Source organism: Anastrepha obliqua, chromosome 2, assembly GCF_027943255.1.
Source record: "Anastrepha obliqua isolate idAnaObli1 chromosome 2, idAnaObli1_1.0, whole genome shotgun sequence".
Taxonomy (NCBI): Eukaryota; Metazoa; Arthropoda; class Insecta; order Diptera; family Tephritidae; genus Anastrepha; species Anastrepha obliqua.
In genome coordinates this window covers 44,612,322-44,626,532 of record NC_072893.1, presented here as the reverse complement: position 1 = coordinate 44,626,532, position 14,211 = coordinate 44,612,322, and the positions used below count along the sequence as shown (strand labels likewise).

The 14,211-nt window shown below is 38.5% G+C and overlaps 3 protein-coding genes across 3 annotated transcripts; 2 read left to right on the top strand and 1 right to left on the bottom strand.

Annotated features, from left to right (window-relative positions):
* Nucleotides 1–430: 430 nt before the first annotated feature.
* Nucleotides 431–3,339, top strand: LOC129238012 (dynein axonemal assembly factor 5). Its single transcript, XM_054873039.1, has 4 exons — nucleotides 431–1,376; nucleotides 1,445–2,829; nucleotides 2,886–3,095; nucleotides 3,153–3,339. The coding sequence occupies exons 1-4, from the start codon at nucleotides 580–582 to the stop codon at nucleotides 3,278–3,280; spliced, it is 2,520 nt and encodes an 839-aa protein (XP_054729014.1). The 5' UTR covers nucleotides 431–579; the 3' UTR covers nucleotides 3,281–3,339.
* LOC129238013 (28S ribosomal protein S14, mitochondrial) lies at nucleotides 3,296–3,928 on the bottom strand. The gene is made up of 2 exons (XM_054873040.1): nucleotides 3,802–3,928; nucleotides 3,296–3,740 (listed from the first exon to the last, which is right to left on the bottom strand). Exons 1-2 carry the CDS (start codon nucleotides 3,865–3,867, stop codon nucleotides 3,417–3,419), a joined length of 390 nt encoding a protein of 129 aa, XP_054729015.1. The 5' UTR covers nucleotides 3,868–3,928; the 3' UTR covers nucleotides 3,296–3,416.
* Nucleotides 3,929–4,210: 282 nt separating this feature from the next.
* Nucleotides 4,211–8,528, top strand: LOC129237320 (N-alpha-acetyltransferase 16, NatA auxiliary subunit). The gene is made up of 7 exons (XM_054871990.1): nucleotides 4,211–4,513; nucleotides 4,976–5,464; nucleotides 5,537–6,324; nucleotides 6,444–6,807; nucleotides 6,869–6,932; nucleotides 6,997–7,649; nucleotides 7,742–8,528. Exons 1-7 carry the CDS (start codon nucleotides 4,457–4,459, stop codon nucleotides 7,961–7,963), a joined length of 2,637 nt encoding a protein of 878 aa, XP_054727965.1. The 5' UTR covers nucleotides 4,211–4,456; the 3' UTR covers nucleotides 7,964–8,528.
* The last annotated feature ends 5,683 nt before the right edge of the window (nucleotides 8,529–14,211 follow it).

Here is a 14,211-nt window from a genome sequence, read left to right as displayed (position 1 = left end):
AAGGGCTGCAGTATTTCTCAGCTGTAGGCATTGTTGACAACCACCTGAAAGTATTTTTACTTATGGATCTACACAGTGAAGTCCTGCCAACATTTTGACGAAAACTGCCAATTTTACTTACATATATATTTTTCCATTAACAATCGCACTCAATCACAGCACTTTTTTGTTTTCTTTCTTTGTAACATTTTATGACAAACAAACTTTTTTTTTCTCCTTCGTATATGTGATCTTTGGTTCAAGTTAATTCCCTCTGGTTTTTTGAACAAACCGGACTTATATCTCACTGAAAATATATACGAATAAAGGTAAAATATCATCTTGCGCTCTCATTTTTCATGCAACGTCAAAAGGTGATAATTTTTAATAATTGCTACAAATTATTATGTATGCGAACGGAGCTGTTATCTGACAATGAAGTTTTTACGAAAAAAAGTTATTCATGAAAAAGATTGAAGGCATAGGGCGGCATGTTACCTAGCAACATATTTCTGTTTGAATATCTAGTAATTTCTAAATTAAAATTTCTGGGGAGAATTTGACAAGGTTTCAATTAGTTGCCATTGATATTGGCTCAATATGTCTTTAAATATTGAGGAAGTTTGCGATAGTCTTCAGTCGTCCGAACGGCGCATAAAACTTTCTGCATTGGAGCTCCTTCAACGGCAGTGCGAAAAGAAAGATGCATCACAATTGCTTGATTTATTCGACGGTACCTATTTACATTTGTTAAAATGCTATGACGATCGGTTTGAGAGCGTACGTGAGCAGGCTGTGCTGACGGTAACAGAATTTACTAAACAGCTGCCACCAAATGACTTCCATTTAATGAATATTGTGTCAACATTGGTTGGACGTATGGGCCAACAGGAGACATTGGAGTCCAGTGAAGAAGTGCGTTTGCTGTATATAACTCAATTGCATACGCTCATACACCAATATATTGTAACTGGAAACAATCGCTCGCTTCAGGAATGCTACAATCATATTGCTTGTATTTTGGCAAAATCTCTGCGCGATCAGTACCCTGCAGTACAACGAGAATCTTGTGCCTGTGTAGTTTCTCTTATGAGTGCAGCTGATACAATGGCTATCCAGCCATTTACGGAGCAGTTAGCAAAACCCCTTTATGGAATGTTAAATCATAAGCATTCATTGGCGCGTATAGCAGCCGTGGAAGCAATCGGGCGTTTGGCATTGCATGTGGATCCGAAAAATGATAGTTTGTCACAGTTGTTAATGGAAGTTTCACCATTGTTAATGGATTCGATGCCACTGGTGCGCCGCGAATGTGGCCAACTAGGTTTGCTCTTAATGCTAGAATTGCGTGACCGGTATTCCTACTTTGATCGGCTAATTCCATTTGTTTTATGTTGGTAAGAAATTTGGGAATTATCCACAGAAAATACGTGTTGCAATGCACAGATATATTTGGTATTTGCAGCTTAAAGGATGACTCTCCTGAAGTAGTAGACTACATACGCCCACGATGGACCCAATGTGGCAAGCAGTATTACGAAGAAAATGAGGAAGAGTTGAGCAAACAGGAAATAGCAGATTTGCCTGTTAAAAATTATCCTTGTGGAGTTGAACGGCCAACCATTGGTTGTCGCGCCATAGTACAGCGTTCTTTACGTCTTTTGCGTCTCATCACACGTGAGTCAAGTGATTGGAAGGTGAATGTTCGTCTCCATTCCCTCAAGTTGCTTTATCAGTTCGTACTGCATTCAGAAGCTGCGATGACGGCCAAATTCTTCGAAATTTTTGCAGACCTCGCACAAGCTTGCCGCGATCCAGAGGTCATGGTAGCACGGGAGGCTTTTAAAGTAGCTGATTTGATGGGTCGACTTTTTTCCTATGATGACTGGATAGAACATGGCTTCGATGGTTTGGCAAAAAACTCAAAAGAGGGATTTTTAAAATGTTTCTACTATATGTTTACCGCTAGCTCCACGCTTAAGATAGATGACATTATTCGCGTTTCTGAAATGTTGGTTGAAAGCGAGTTCTCACAGACACTTAAACCGCAATTTCAATTATATGTACTGAAGATGATGGAGTCGTTACTCTTTAAATCCAACGAAATCAATAAACAGTCATCTGCGGAAAATTTGCCGGAATTGCGAGAAAGAACTCAAAAGCTCGACTTAAACATTTATATTGCTACTGTTAAAATTTTGGCGCTATCGTTTGAATCTGAACAGTCCAATGCTCAAGAATTGCAAGAGATGGGTCACAGCATACAGGCCAAAGTATCTGATCGAAGTAAAATGAGCATTGCCGCCTTGCACGAAAAATATTTTGATAGCGCCTTAAATTATGTACAAAATTTAGATGCTTTTTTGGATGAACTCACCGAACCTATTCTGTTGCTAAATGGCTTGATCAATATAGCCAAACTACGATCAACATACCTTGCAGTTCTACAAGAAAAAATAAACTTGGTTTGGGAAAATAGTGCCGATTCGGCGAAAGTTAAGATCTTCAGTAGCATATCCATTGCTATGCTCCAATGGTCGGAAACTATTAATCGACCGCTAGACGAAAGTATACAACTCCTACGAACGTTCGTAACGTCAGTGATTGAACCACATTTGCAGTGGCGTGCGGGTGCTAATGCCGAGTCTATGCGTTCACTGGCTATGGCTACCCTTTGTTCTTTGTCACAGGGTGCACGCGAAGAAGCACCTTTTGTCTTACCAGAATTCGTTGGCAAATATCTTCCAAGTTTACTTGAAGATCGTGCAGTCGCAACACGTCTTTATTCGGTTAAGTGCTTGCTCAATTTTGGGGAAGTCGGCGTAGATCAGCTGAAGCCCATTGCTTACGGTTCGCTTATATAATTACTTTATGTTGGACATAATTTAAAATTGTTTCCATTTTAGCTACCTTGCAACGCTTAGATGATCCTTCAGCCGATATACGGGAATTGGCTGCTATGGCGATTCCAAAATTAAACCCAAAATTTAGTAAAGCAAAAGGTGAAGAAAACGATTACGAGCATCAAATGTGGGAGACATTCATTAAAAAGGCTCTTGATATGATGTTTCTACATTATGAAGGCCCAGAAGTTCGTTTACAAAAGGCCATAAAAGGTGACACATATTTTATAGATAATATTTCTTGAAGATATAACTTTCCTGTTTTTTTAGACTCCATCGCCCGACTAGGGGAGAAGTACCCTGACATATGCAAAGATAGTTATGAACGCATTGCCGCTATGTCTTACAACAGCATAAGCTTGCGGGAATTGAAAACAGAACTACCAATTTTAGTTTAATTTAAATGTACCAAATACATGTAACTTATATTAGATTTATTAAATTTAGTTACAATGGAGCCATATACTTGATATTTACTTCAGCAGCATTAACCAATGCGAGGATCCTTTAGCTGTTTCAATAAAAAATTGATATCTACCACATAGCACGTTGAACGCCCGATAATTTGTTATAATCGGCCAAATGTCGCCAAACAATACGACTTAGACGATACCTGTGTACAATACCTCGCGAACGTGACGTAATGGCGCATCGTTCACGCACCCTCACTAAACACGAGTCTCGCGGGAAGGCAGCTATCTCGGCATCCGCAACCTCACGCAACTCAGCCGGTAAAATATCATTTTTGCGTAGGGCATTTACACGTAACCGCTCCTTGGCATGCTCCGCCACACATTTACGACGCTTGACATCACGAATCATACGCCAATCTGCATACTTTGTACGCACCTGCTGCAGCTGTTTGAGAATTTATAATTGTACATAACTGCACATGAGAATTAATTGAAGTTTTACTTACGCCGCATCCTGCAATTTGTACACTTTGGCATACAAAGTTGCCAATCCTGCTACTCAATTGGTTCATTTGTCGAGTTTCCTTGGATTGAATGACTTGAACAGCTGATTGTTGACCACAATTAGTTCAGTTAGATTTGTGTTGGATGTTACGTTTCAGTGGAAATCAGGTTTGGGTCTGGTGTTGTCGTACTTGTGAATTTTCAAAAACGCTTATAAGTATTTTGAAGTATACGAGCTACAATTGGTAAAAAGAATATTAATAAACATCTGGGCAATTATAAAGTAAAGCACTACTCTACAATTTGTATTAGATATACCAAAATTGATTGGAGTTTTATTGGAAAATTTACTAAAGTCTGGCATCAGAAGATACAATTGACAATTGACCGATTTGACAATTTCATGTTCATAGCTGATTAGTCGTTTGTTTGTGTGTGTGCGTGTTCATCGCTGCTCTGCTTGTCTTCTTCTTCTTTTCTGTCGAGCACGGATCGACATCTCAATTTTGCTCGTGGTCAAGCTTCCACAGAACTTTTGTGGAAATTTTCACCGCCCGTAGCGAAAATTAGTGAAGTTTGGTGTATTCCGTTTGCATTATAGTAGATAGACCAAAAAGTGTGCAGCTCGTGCGTTTGTAATAGAGTTGAGTGTGCAAAATGCCTTCCAGCGATCCACTGCCGCCCAAGGAGAGTGCGCTCTTCAGGAAGCTGTTGGTGGGTGCTTAAATACTGAAAAACAATATTTTGTTTTAGTTCTGCATCATAGGCGTTCATGATAAACTTAAGTTGGTGCATTAGCATTGTAAATGGAATGTTCCGTAACCAAAGCGGCACTTCGTTGGGTTCAATGTCACATTGATTCTACGAGTCATCCTACTTTGAATCAAGGAGTTGGCGATTGCCGCACTACATTCTCACATTATAAATTAATATGCATTAGCTTGAACTGTATTGGCTTATATACGTGGTAGTGATACCTTTTGGAGTATCTTTTAAATTCAATATTTGTTTCTGGTGCAAAATATTCAGAATACATAACCTCAAAATGCGGTTTGCGGGTTAATCGTGGGGTGCAAAATTGTTTTAGTTTAAATATTCGATATGTTCGAATAATAGATATTTAAATCTGTTGCATAATTAATATTTTTATAACTTTATATCCATAATTTACACTAGAAATGTTACGAAATGAAGCAGTACAAAAATGGTTTGAAATTAGCCAAGCAGATTCTATCCAACCCCAAGTATGCGGAGCATGGCGAAACTTTGGCGATGAAAGGCCTGACACTTAACGGTTTAGGACGACGAGAGGAGGCGTATAAGTATGTACGCTTGGGACTGCGTAAAGATTTACGCTCACACGTTTGCTGGCATGTTTATGGTTTACTGCAGCGAAGTGATAAGAAGTATGATGAGGCGATTAAATGCTATCGTAATGCGTTGAAGTGGGAAAAGGATAATCTTCAAATCCTGAAAGATTTATCATTGCTGCAGATACAAATGCGTGATCTCGAAGGCTATAAAGAAACACGTCACCATTTATTTACTTTAAGACCCTCACAACATGCCAGCTGGATTGGCTTTGCCATGAGCTATCATCTAATTGGTGATCTTGAAATGGCTAATAGCATTTTGGAAACGTTCAGCCAATCCCAGGCTTCTATAGTGAGTACAAGCAACCGTTATTTTTAAATAGCACTCACTAATTTCTTTTTTCGCTATATATTTTACTGGCAGGAAACGCACGACTATCGGCATTCGGAACTTTTGCTGTACCAAAACCAAATCCTTGTAGAAGCTGGTAACATTCAGCGCGCACTCGATCATCTGCGACAATACGAGAGCCAAATTGTTGATAAGCTGGCTGTTCAAGAGTCAGTAGGGGACTTGTATATTAAACTCGGACAACCCGAATTAGCTGTTCCCATCTTTGAGGAGCTTATCCGACGTAATCCCGAGAACACACTTTACTATTCTCAATATTTTGCTGCTCGGGAATTTACAGATGCAGCCGATAAACTAGCTGCTTTCAAACAATTTGAAGAAATATACCCGCGAGCCATGTGCCCTAAACGTTTGCCATTGGATGTCGCAAGCGGCGATGCTTTTCGTTCTGCTTTGGATTCATATCTACGCCGTGGTCTACGTAAAGGGGTCCCGCCATTGTTCGTAAATGTGCGTGTGCTACATCGTGTGCCTGAAAAGGCGACTATTATCGAGGAACTTGTGCTACAATATTACGAAAATTTAACACGTTCGGGACACTTTTCGAGAGAAGATGCCGATGCTAATCTCCCGGTGGAACCAGCGTCCGCACTTGTTTGGACCGCTTTGTTCTTGGCGCAGCACTATGACTATAAGCGCGATACGGAACATGCTCTAGAATATGTGAATGCGGCTATCGATCATACACCTACCCTTATTGAGCTCTTTATGACGAAGGGTCGCATATACAAGCATGCAGGGGACCCCGTGGAAGCCTATATGTGGATGGATGAAGCGCAGAGTATGGACACTGCAGATCGGTGAGTGGGTGGTCATAGGAACCCTTAGTAGTAAACCAAAGTACACCTTACTTTATTTTCTTTTCGCTTCTCTTGAGCCATCACAACCGATAAATTCCATATTTTACATATTTCTACAGTTATATTAATTCGAAGTGCGCCAAATATATGCTACGCGCTAATTTGGTGAAAGAGGCTGAAGAGGTTTGTTCGAAATTCACTCGAGAGGGTGTGACCGCCATGGAGAATCTAAATGAGATGCAATGTATGTGGTTCCAAACAGAATGTGCACTGGCTTACCAGCGCATGGGTCGTTGGGGCGATGCGCTGAAAAAGTGCCACGAAGTAGATCGTCACTTCTCCGAGATCATTGAAGACCAATTCGATTTCCACACGTACTGTATGCGCAAAATGACTTTGAGGGCATATATCGGATTGTTGCGTTTGGAAGATGTGCTACGTCGCCATCCTTTCTACTTTAGGGCGGCGAAATGTGCCATAGAGGTAAGCAAGTAAAAGGAAAAGAGACGGAGAGAAATTTCATTATATATTTGATTTTTCCAAGGTGTACATTCGCTTATATGACAAACCACTTAAATCGGAGGAAACAATAGAGGAAATTGATTCAGGTACAAGTTCATCTTCCCTTCATGTAGTACAAAAATAATACATAAATTCGAAATATAATTACAGAAAATCTCCCGCCATCAGAGCTTAAGAAGCTTCGTAGCAAACAGCGCAAAGCTAAGAAGAAAGCCGAACTTGAAAGCGCACAAGCAGCACAAGCACAGGTGAAGCGCGAGCAACATCAGAAATCCAAACAACAGGCTAATCAGGAAGCTGATCCTGAGGCGCCGCAATTGGATGAGCTCATACCAGAGAAGTTGGAGCGACCGGAGGATCCACTTGAAAAGGCCATTGAGTTCCTGAAACCGCTGCAACAATTGGCCAAAGATCGTATTGAAACGCATTTACTGGCATTCGAACTCTACTGCCGCAAGAACAAAATTCTACTAATGCTGCAATCCATTAGACGCGCGAGCGCCATCGATGCGACACATCCATCTGTGCATGCGTGCATAGTAAGGCTGGCGGGAGCATTACCCAAACTGACAGCCAATGGAGAGTTGAATGCGAGCATTAAAACTGTCGTCGACAAGGCCACCAAAGAACTGATAGGAACAAAGAGTGTACAACAATTGAACGATGAGTTCGTCGCGCAAAATGGTACTTCCATAATGCATCTGTATGAGGGCGCACGTATCATGTACGAACTGGAGCCAAGTAAACGTAATGTCGCCATCAAGTTGATTACCTCATTTGACATTAATAAAATTAAACTTGAAGTAAGTGGTGGAATAGTGAAATCCCAATGATTTTATGCTTTTAATTTATAGTATATTAAATTAAACTTTTATTTCTATTATTAATTTTAAAGGAAGCCTCTAAAATCTATGAAGCGCTCCGGGATGGCGTGTTCGGTGATTGCGATGAGGATTTGATACAATACCGGGCAACGTGCCAGCAGCGTTTCAAGTATGCGCGCATCTTTAAGGACATTGTGGACGCACCAACCTCAGCTGCCAATGACGAAAATCACGTAGATGAGAAATCAAAGCCGAATGCTATATCTGCTGATGAGAAGACTGCGGATTTGTAATACAACTGCAATATGCATATGATATGCAACAATAACAACAAATCTTTCAACAATATTTACAACAACAACAAACCACAACTACAACAGCCAGAGTAAAACGAACGTAGCAGCCGTAACACCAATATAACCGATAGATAATGTCTAGATACCTACATTTATAAATTCATACACATACACATCAATTAAACGCTGATTTGAAAGTTTAAGCTGAATAAATGCGTTGACTAAAATCTAGAACAAAAAAAAAATTAAAAATTAAAAAAAATAGGGAAACAATGAAATGTTCGAACAATGGAGATTGCAAACATCCGAGAAACCATTATATCAGCGCTTAATGTATGCGCAAATTAGCAATTACAATAAATACAATAATATGAAACAGATTTAACTTATATACATACATACAAGCGTACATGCGTACATGCATACTAAGTATGGAACAGTTGTTGTAATACATCAGAAAACTATTATGCGTACAACTCATTGTGAGAACGAAAACAGTGCGGAAGGAGTAGAGCAAAAAAGTAACTACAAAAATCACAAAATATATTTGCGTATTATTAAACACTACTCTATTATTTCCTAAACAAAATGCATCCTACATGCAATTCTATTGCCACTCCTATAGCATCTATTTCTATTGAGCTTTGACAGTTCTCCTTTTAATTTTCGTACTAAAATTTGACAACTCGCAAGGCGCAGTAGGCATCAAATTGGTTAATAATTTTCTTTTATATTTAACCAAATTTAACCTCAAGTATTTGTCCTCTTCAACCAATCTTGTCAACGACATGAAATTTATTTTATTTCTTATTATTTTTATGTATTTTGAAATGATATAGCGAAATACGAAAGAAGAAAATTAAACAACAATAACCATAAAGAAAACTAGCTCTAATTAATTGAACGTGGATAAGGCAATTTTTTTAAAGCAGCAATGAAAGAAGAAAATAAAGTGAACTTTTTTGTGTAAAACAAATTGCAATCAATAACTTAAAAAAAAAACAACAAGAAACAAATAAGCAAAGGTTAAATAAAAATGGCACTAGAGTAGAGCAGAAAGTAATTCAAAAAGGGCAACAATACAAATTATAAATATTTACAACTACGCAATACTTTTCCAAGCGCAACATTGGCTCATACATACATACACACCATATATCTGCTATTCCGGTGTGCATGTGTGTGTGTGTAAGCATCGCAAGGATAATGTAACCGAAAAAATCAGTAAAAATTCCTAACAGATAAGTTGTTGCGCCGCGCTTTCCTTATGCAAGCGAATTAAAAAAATGTGTAAAAAATTGGATATTTGCATAAAATAAAAATTTGCATTGTCTATTTTCATTTTAAAATAATTAAATTGAATTGCGTAGCAAAGCTGCGGGCGTATCAACTAATTTCAGTGTTTCCTTTTTTATAAAAAACAAAATCATTTTTACTTATTTACAGCAAATCGTGAATAAATAAAATAGTAGACACAATAAAAATATAAAAAACACACATAAATCGTATTTGCGTTTAAAAGAAATCGATTTCGGCGATAACCAATTTAAGGGTACGCACGGTGAGTAAAATTAATTGTGAATTAATTGTTCGGCCTCTAAAAATTGAGGCATTCCAAAGCGCAGAGAAATCTTTAAGGGGACAATATTTTCCCTGATTTTCATTAAAATTATTTAAAATGAAGAAGTCAATATATTTTTTCTTTCAAAATTGGCATACAGTTTATTTCTACAATAAAATAATATAAAATTTTTTTTTTATTTTAATCATTTAAAATGGCGGATGTACACTCAATTCTTCCAGGAAGGTCGCAGCGGGGCTTCTTAATCGGCGGGCATTATAGCATCGGCGTCAGTGACCGGAATACAAAAAACCAAACATGTTTTTGTTTATTAATGTCATAATTTCTATATGAATTAAAAAAAAAATGGAAAAAAATTCGCAGAGTAAAATGCTTAAAAAAATGAATTTTGAGGCAAATTATTGTAGGAAAAATGCTTAAAAAAATGAATTTTGAGGCAAATTATAGTAGGAAAATTTGCCTCAAAATTCATTTTTTTTAAGCATTTTACTTTGAAAATAGCGAAAGATTTCAGACCCATCAGCCTATACTCCTTCATCCTCAAAACTCTCTGTTGGATGTATATCTCAGGGAAAAGATTACAGATTCAACGATTTCACCATCTCAACATGCCTGTCTCAAAGGAAAGTCCACAGAGACAGCTCTTCATGAGGTTGTAAGTGCGATTGAGAGGAGCATAGAATACAAGCAATACTCACTAGTCGCTTTTCTCGACATAGAGGGGGCCTTCAACAATGTTACGACAAGATCTATAATTGAGGCTCTTAACATGTTAGGCATAGACATTGGTCTCAACGAATGGATAGAGAATAGATAGAATAATTATCGGTGAGGTAGGCAGCAGCACGATAAAACGCTCTGTCAACAGGGGAACCCCTCAAGGAGGGGTCTTATCCCCTCTGCTGTGGTTACTAGTCGCCAACAACATCCTCATCAAATTTAACCGAAAGGGAATTAAAGTGGTGGCGTACGCGGACGACATAGTGCTTATGGTTTCAGGAATGTTTCCAACCACAATCAGTGAGATTATGGAAGGAGCTCTGGTATTACTCAGTAGTTGGGCCACGGACTGTGGTTTAAGTGTAAACCTGAGAAAAACTGAACTGATGCTATTCACCAAGAAAACCAAGGTGCCAAACTTTAATCTCCCAAAACTAAACGGCGTCAGCCTCACGCTAACCAAACAGGCAAAATACCTAGGGGTTATCCTGGACCCCTAACTCAGCTGGAAGTCCAACGTAGAGTACAGGGCAAAGAAAGCAAATATAGCATTTTACACGTGTAAGAGAATGTTGGGAAAAAAATTGGGTCTTCAACCAAAATTATCCAACTGGTCCTACACGGCCATTGTAAGGCCAATACTAACATATGCGGCACTAGTTTGGTGGCCTGCAACAGAAAGGAAATACAACAAAGCTAAGCTGAACAAGATACAAAGAACAGCGTGTATCTTAACTACAGCAGCGCTTAGCACCAGTCCTACTGAAGCGCTCAATGTACCAACACATCTATTGCCATTAGATTTACACATTAAAACAATAGCTACTTGCAGCGCGGTGAGACTTAGAGACATAGGAAGCTGGACAACAAGGTCGTACGGTCACAGTAAGATCCTCCTACAGGGACCCCCGCTGCTCAAAAATGGATCAGACTACACAATCCCCGACCTTAACTTCAAGAAAGGCTTTACGGTACGCTTTCCACCGAGAGCCGAGTGGAGCAAAGGAGAGGTGATTGGAGACACGATATCGAAATTTATACCGATGGTTCTAAGATGAACTGTGGTGTGGGAGCTGGCTTCCATTCGGAGCCACTCAACCTATCTCAATCAATTCGTTTTCCTGATCCAGGCAGAACTTTTAGCGATCAGAGACTCATGCAAATCCCTAGAACTCTACAAGGAAGTTGGTGCAAGAGTAGCTATCTTCTCAGACAGTCAAGCAGCTATTAAGGCCTTAGACTCCAACTACATTTCATCCAAACTGGTCCTACAGTGTAGAGAGGAGCTGAAACTGCTCAGCCATTGGCTTGAAATTAATCTGATATGGGTTCCCGGTCATAGGAACATACGGGGCAATGAGATAGCGGATGAGCTAGCAAGAAAGGGCTCGACACTAGACATAGCAGAGGCGGTGGCAGTCTCCACCCCACTGAACACACTAAAAGCATCCATTGCTTCACACTATCATGCTTTAGCCGAAAGAAGATGGAAGCAAATACCTACATGTATTACAACAAAAAGCACATGGCCGTCATACAAAATCCAAAGGACGAATGACCTGCTAGGATGTTCTCGGCCAAACATTTCACGCATCACTGCAACCCTTACAGGACATTGGAAATTAGGGGATCATGCAGCTAGACTCAATCTACCCTTCAATCCTATCTGTAGAAGCTGTCAAGCGGAAGGGGCGAAGGAAAGTCTTTTCCACTATTTATGTGAATGTCCGGGACTAGCCAGGGCACGAGTCCGATCCTTCGGTAAGCCTTTCCTACAGCAAATTAAGGAGATCTCAGACATCGAGATAAAGGATTTCGAGATAAATAAAAAAAAATAAAATAAAATAAAAAACATCATCATCACACGAGATAGTGGTAGTAAAACGGTGCTGGTCACTAATTAGGAGCATATTCAGCTCAGAAATGCTCAACCACCTCAACAACAACAACAACAACAACAACTTTGAAAAAATTATTTTGTTCAAAAATTTTCGAAAACTTGTAAATTTACATAGAAAAAAATATTATAAAAAATATGTGTGCAAAATTTCAGGGAGATTGGTTAATAACTTTTCAAGTTATCGCTTACGCCAATTCGAAAAATATAGTTTTGAGAAAAACGCGTCTAAAGTTTGAGTACAACGTAACTATAACTCTCCCAGGCCGCCGTAGCCGAATGGGTTGGTGCGTGATTACCATTCGGAATTCACAGAGAGAACGTTGGTTCGAATCTCGGTGAAACACCATAATGAAGACAAACATTTTTCTAATAGCGGTGGCCCCTCGGCAGGCAATGGCAAACCTTTGAGTGTATTTCCGCCATGAAAAAGCCCCTCATAAAAATATCTGCCGTTCGGAGTCGGCTTGAAGCTGTAGGTCCCTCCATTTGTGGAAAAACATCAAGACGCACACCACAAATTGGAGGAGGAGCTCGGCCAAACACCCAAAAAGGGTATACGCGCCAATTATATATATACATATACATATATACCTCTCCCAGTGCTCGAACGAAAATAATAGAGTCGTCACGGTTGACGATCTATAATATAAGAAATACTTAATTTACATTCTAAATTTTTTTTGACATATTCTTAAAGGATTATATTAACGTTTTATCAAAAAAATTTTTTTTTTTTAATTTTACAGGTATCTGTCCCCTTAAGGGGGGGGGGTAAGGGATAAACGCTAAAAAAAACACTTTTTTCGTGAATTTATTATAGCGAAACGGTTCAAGTCAGTTTATTAAAAGTTGTTGCATATTATAAAGTAACATTTCAAGAATATTTGATAAAATTTTCATGTAAAAATATTGCAAAATGAGCGAATGAGAGCACATTTACGTAGACGTCTTTTCAAAAATACATTTTGCAGTAGTCAGCATATCTCAGCGTAGAATCATCTGAAATCAAAAAAATCGAATAATTTAGTTAAAGTATGAGTTAAACTTCCCCACAACGTTTATTTTGACGATTTATTTTCATTTTCAGCCATTTGGTAGTCGTTTGAAGTAAAAAGTGATTTTTGACGAAAAAATGCCGCCATTTTGTAAAACCACCTTAATATAAAAAAAAAATGGTGAAAAAAAACGTTTGGGGGGAGATTTTTTATATGTAAAATATGTGTGCAAAATTTCAAAAGGATCGGTTATCGCACTTTAAAAAAAAAGGTTCGAGAAAACCGCGTTTAAAGTCTGCTGCGTCTCGGCAGATGTTTGAGGCGGCTCGGCTTTATGCTCTATAACTTAAAAAGTTTTGCTCGGATTGACTTAAAATTTTAACACGGTATTTTTGAAATGTTTTACTATAATAACATGCAAAAAAAAAATCGATTTTTATCCCTTACCCCCCCCTTAAGTTGCTATCCTAATATACACGGCGAAGGAAAAACAAAGTAGTTGACCTGCTAATACCAAGACGAATTCTACTAAAATTTTAATCACATAAATTGCCTTGGTAATTCGGATTAACGCCACCGTCTATTAAATCTATTAGAGTCAGGACACATTCATATAAAGTGAAGTTACAGAAGCAGCTGCTTTTTTCATGCTTTTTTTTGGGTTGAATGTCAAAGTGTTATGCTTTCTTCGTTTTTTTACATTCTGATTGAAATGTTGGTATTCAAACCACCAAATTGCAAAAACAATATATTCGAGTATGTGTAATTTATTGTAAATGCAACTACCATATCTACCTTGCATGAACTCGCTTTTTACGCATGTACACACGGATGAGAATATATAGAAGGTTGCGCAGTCCGTGAACCGCTACTACGCTCGCAGTGATTTGACAAAGTGTATCGCAATTTCATGATTTCGTTTTCGTTTTTGCTTACAAGTTTTTATCTTCACTTCGTTTTTAATACCAAACACACTAATAACACCTAATAATACCAAACACACCAAAAACACTAACATATTTCACCAAAACAATTTCTATGATCCTAT

Bases quoted from the DNA above. Each gene is read 5' to 3' on its own strand.
- LOC129237320 (XM_054871990.1), top strand. From the start codon at position 4,457: ATGCCTTCCAGCGATCCACTGCCGCCCAAGGAGAGTGCGCTCTTCAGG. The intron at 6,808-6,868 runs GTAAGCAAGTAA...GATTTTTCCAAG, and splicing joins CGGCGAAATGTGCCATAGAG to GTGTACATTCGCTTATATGA. The intron at 6,933-6,996 runs GTACAAGTTCAT...ATATAATTACAG, and splicing joins AATAGAGGAAATTGATTCAG to AAAATCTCCCGCCATCAGAG.
- LOC129238013 (XM_054873040.1), bottom strand. From the start codon at position 3,867: ATGAACCAATTGAGTAGCAGGATTGGCAACTTTGTATGCCAAAGTGTA. The intron at 3,741-3,801 runs GTAAGTAAAACT...ATTCTCAAACAG, and splicing joins TACAAATTGCAGGATGCGGC to CTGCAGCAGGTGCGTACAAA.
- LOC129238012 (XM_054873039.1), top strand. From the start codon at position 580: ATGTCTTTAAATATTGAGGAAGTTTGCGATAGTCTTCAGTCGTCCGAA. The intron at 1,377-1,444 runs GTAAGAAATTTG...TGGTATTTGCAG, and splicing joins ATTCCATTTGTTTTATGTTG to CTTAAAGGATGACTCTCCTG. The intron at 3,096-3,152 runs GTGACACATATT...CTGTTTTTTTAG, and splicing joins TTTACAAAAGGCCATAAAAG to ACTCCATCGCCCGACTAGGG.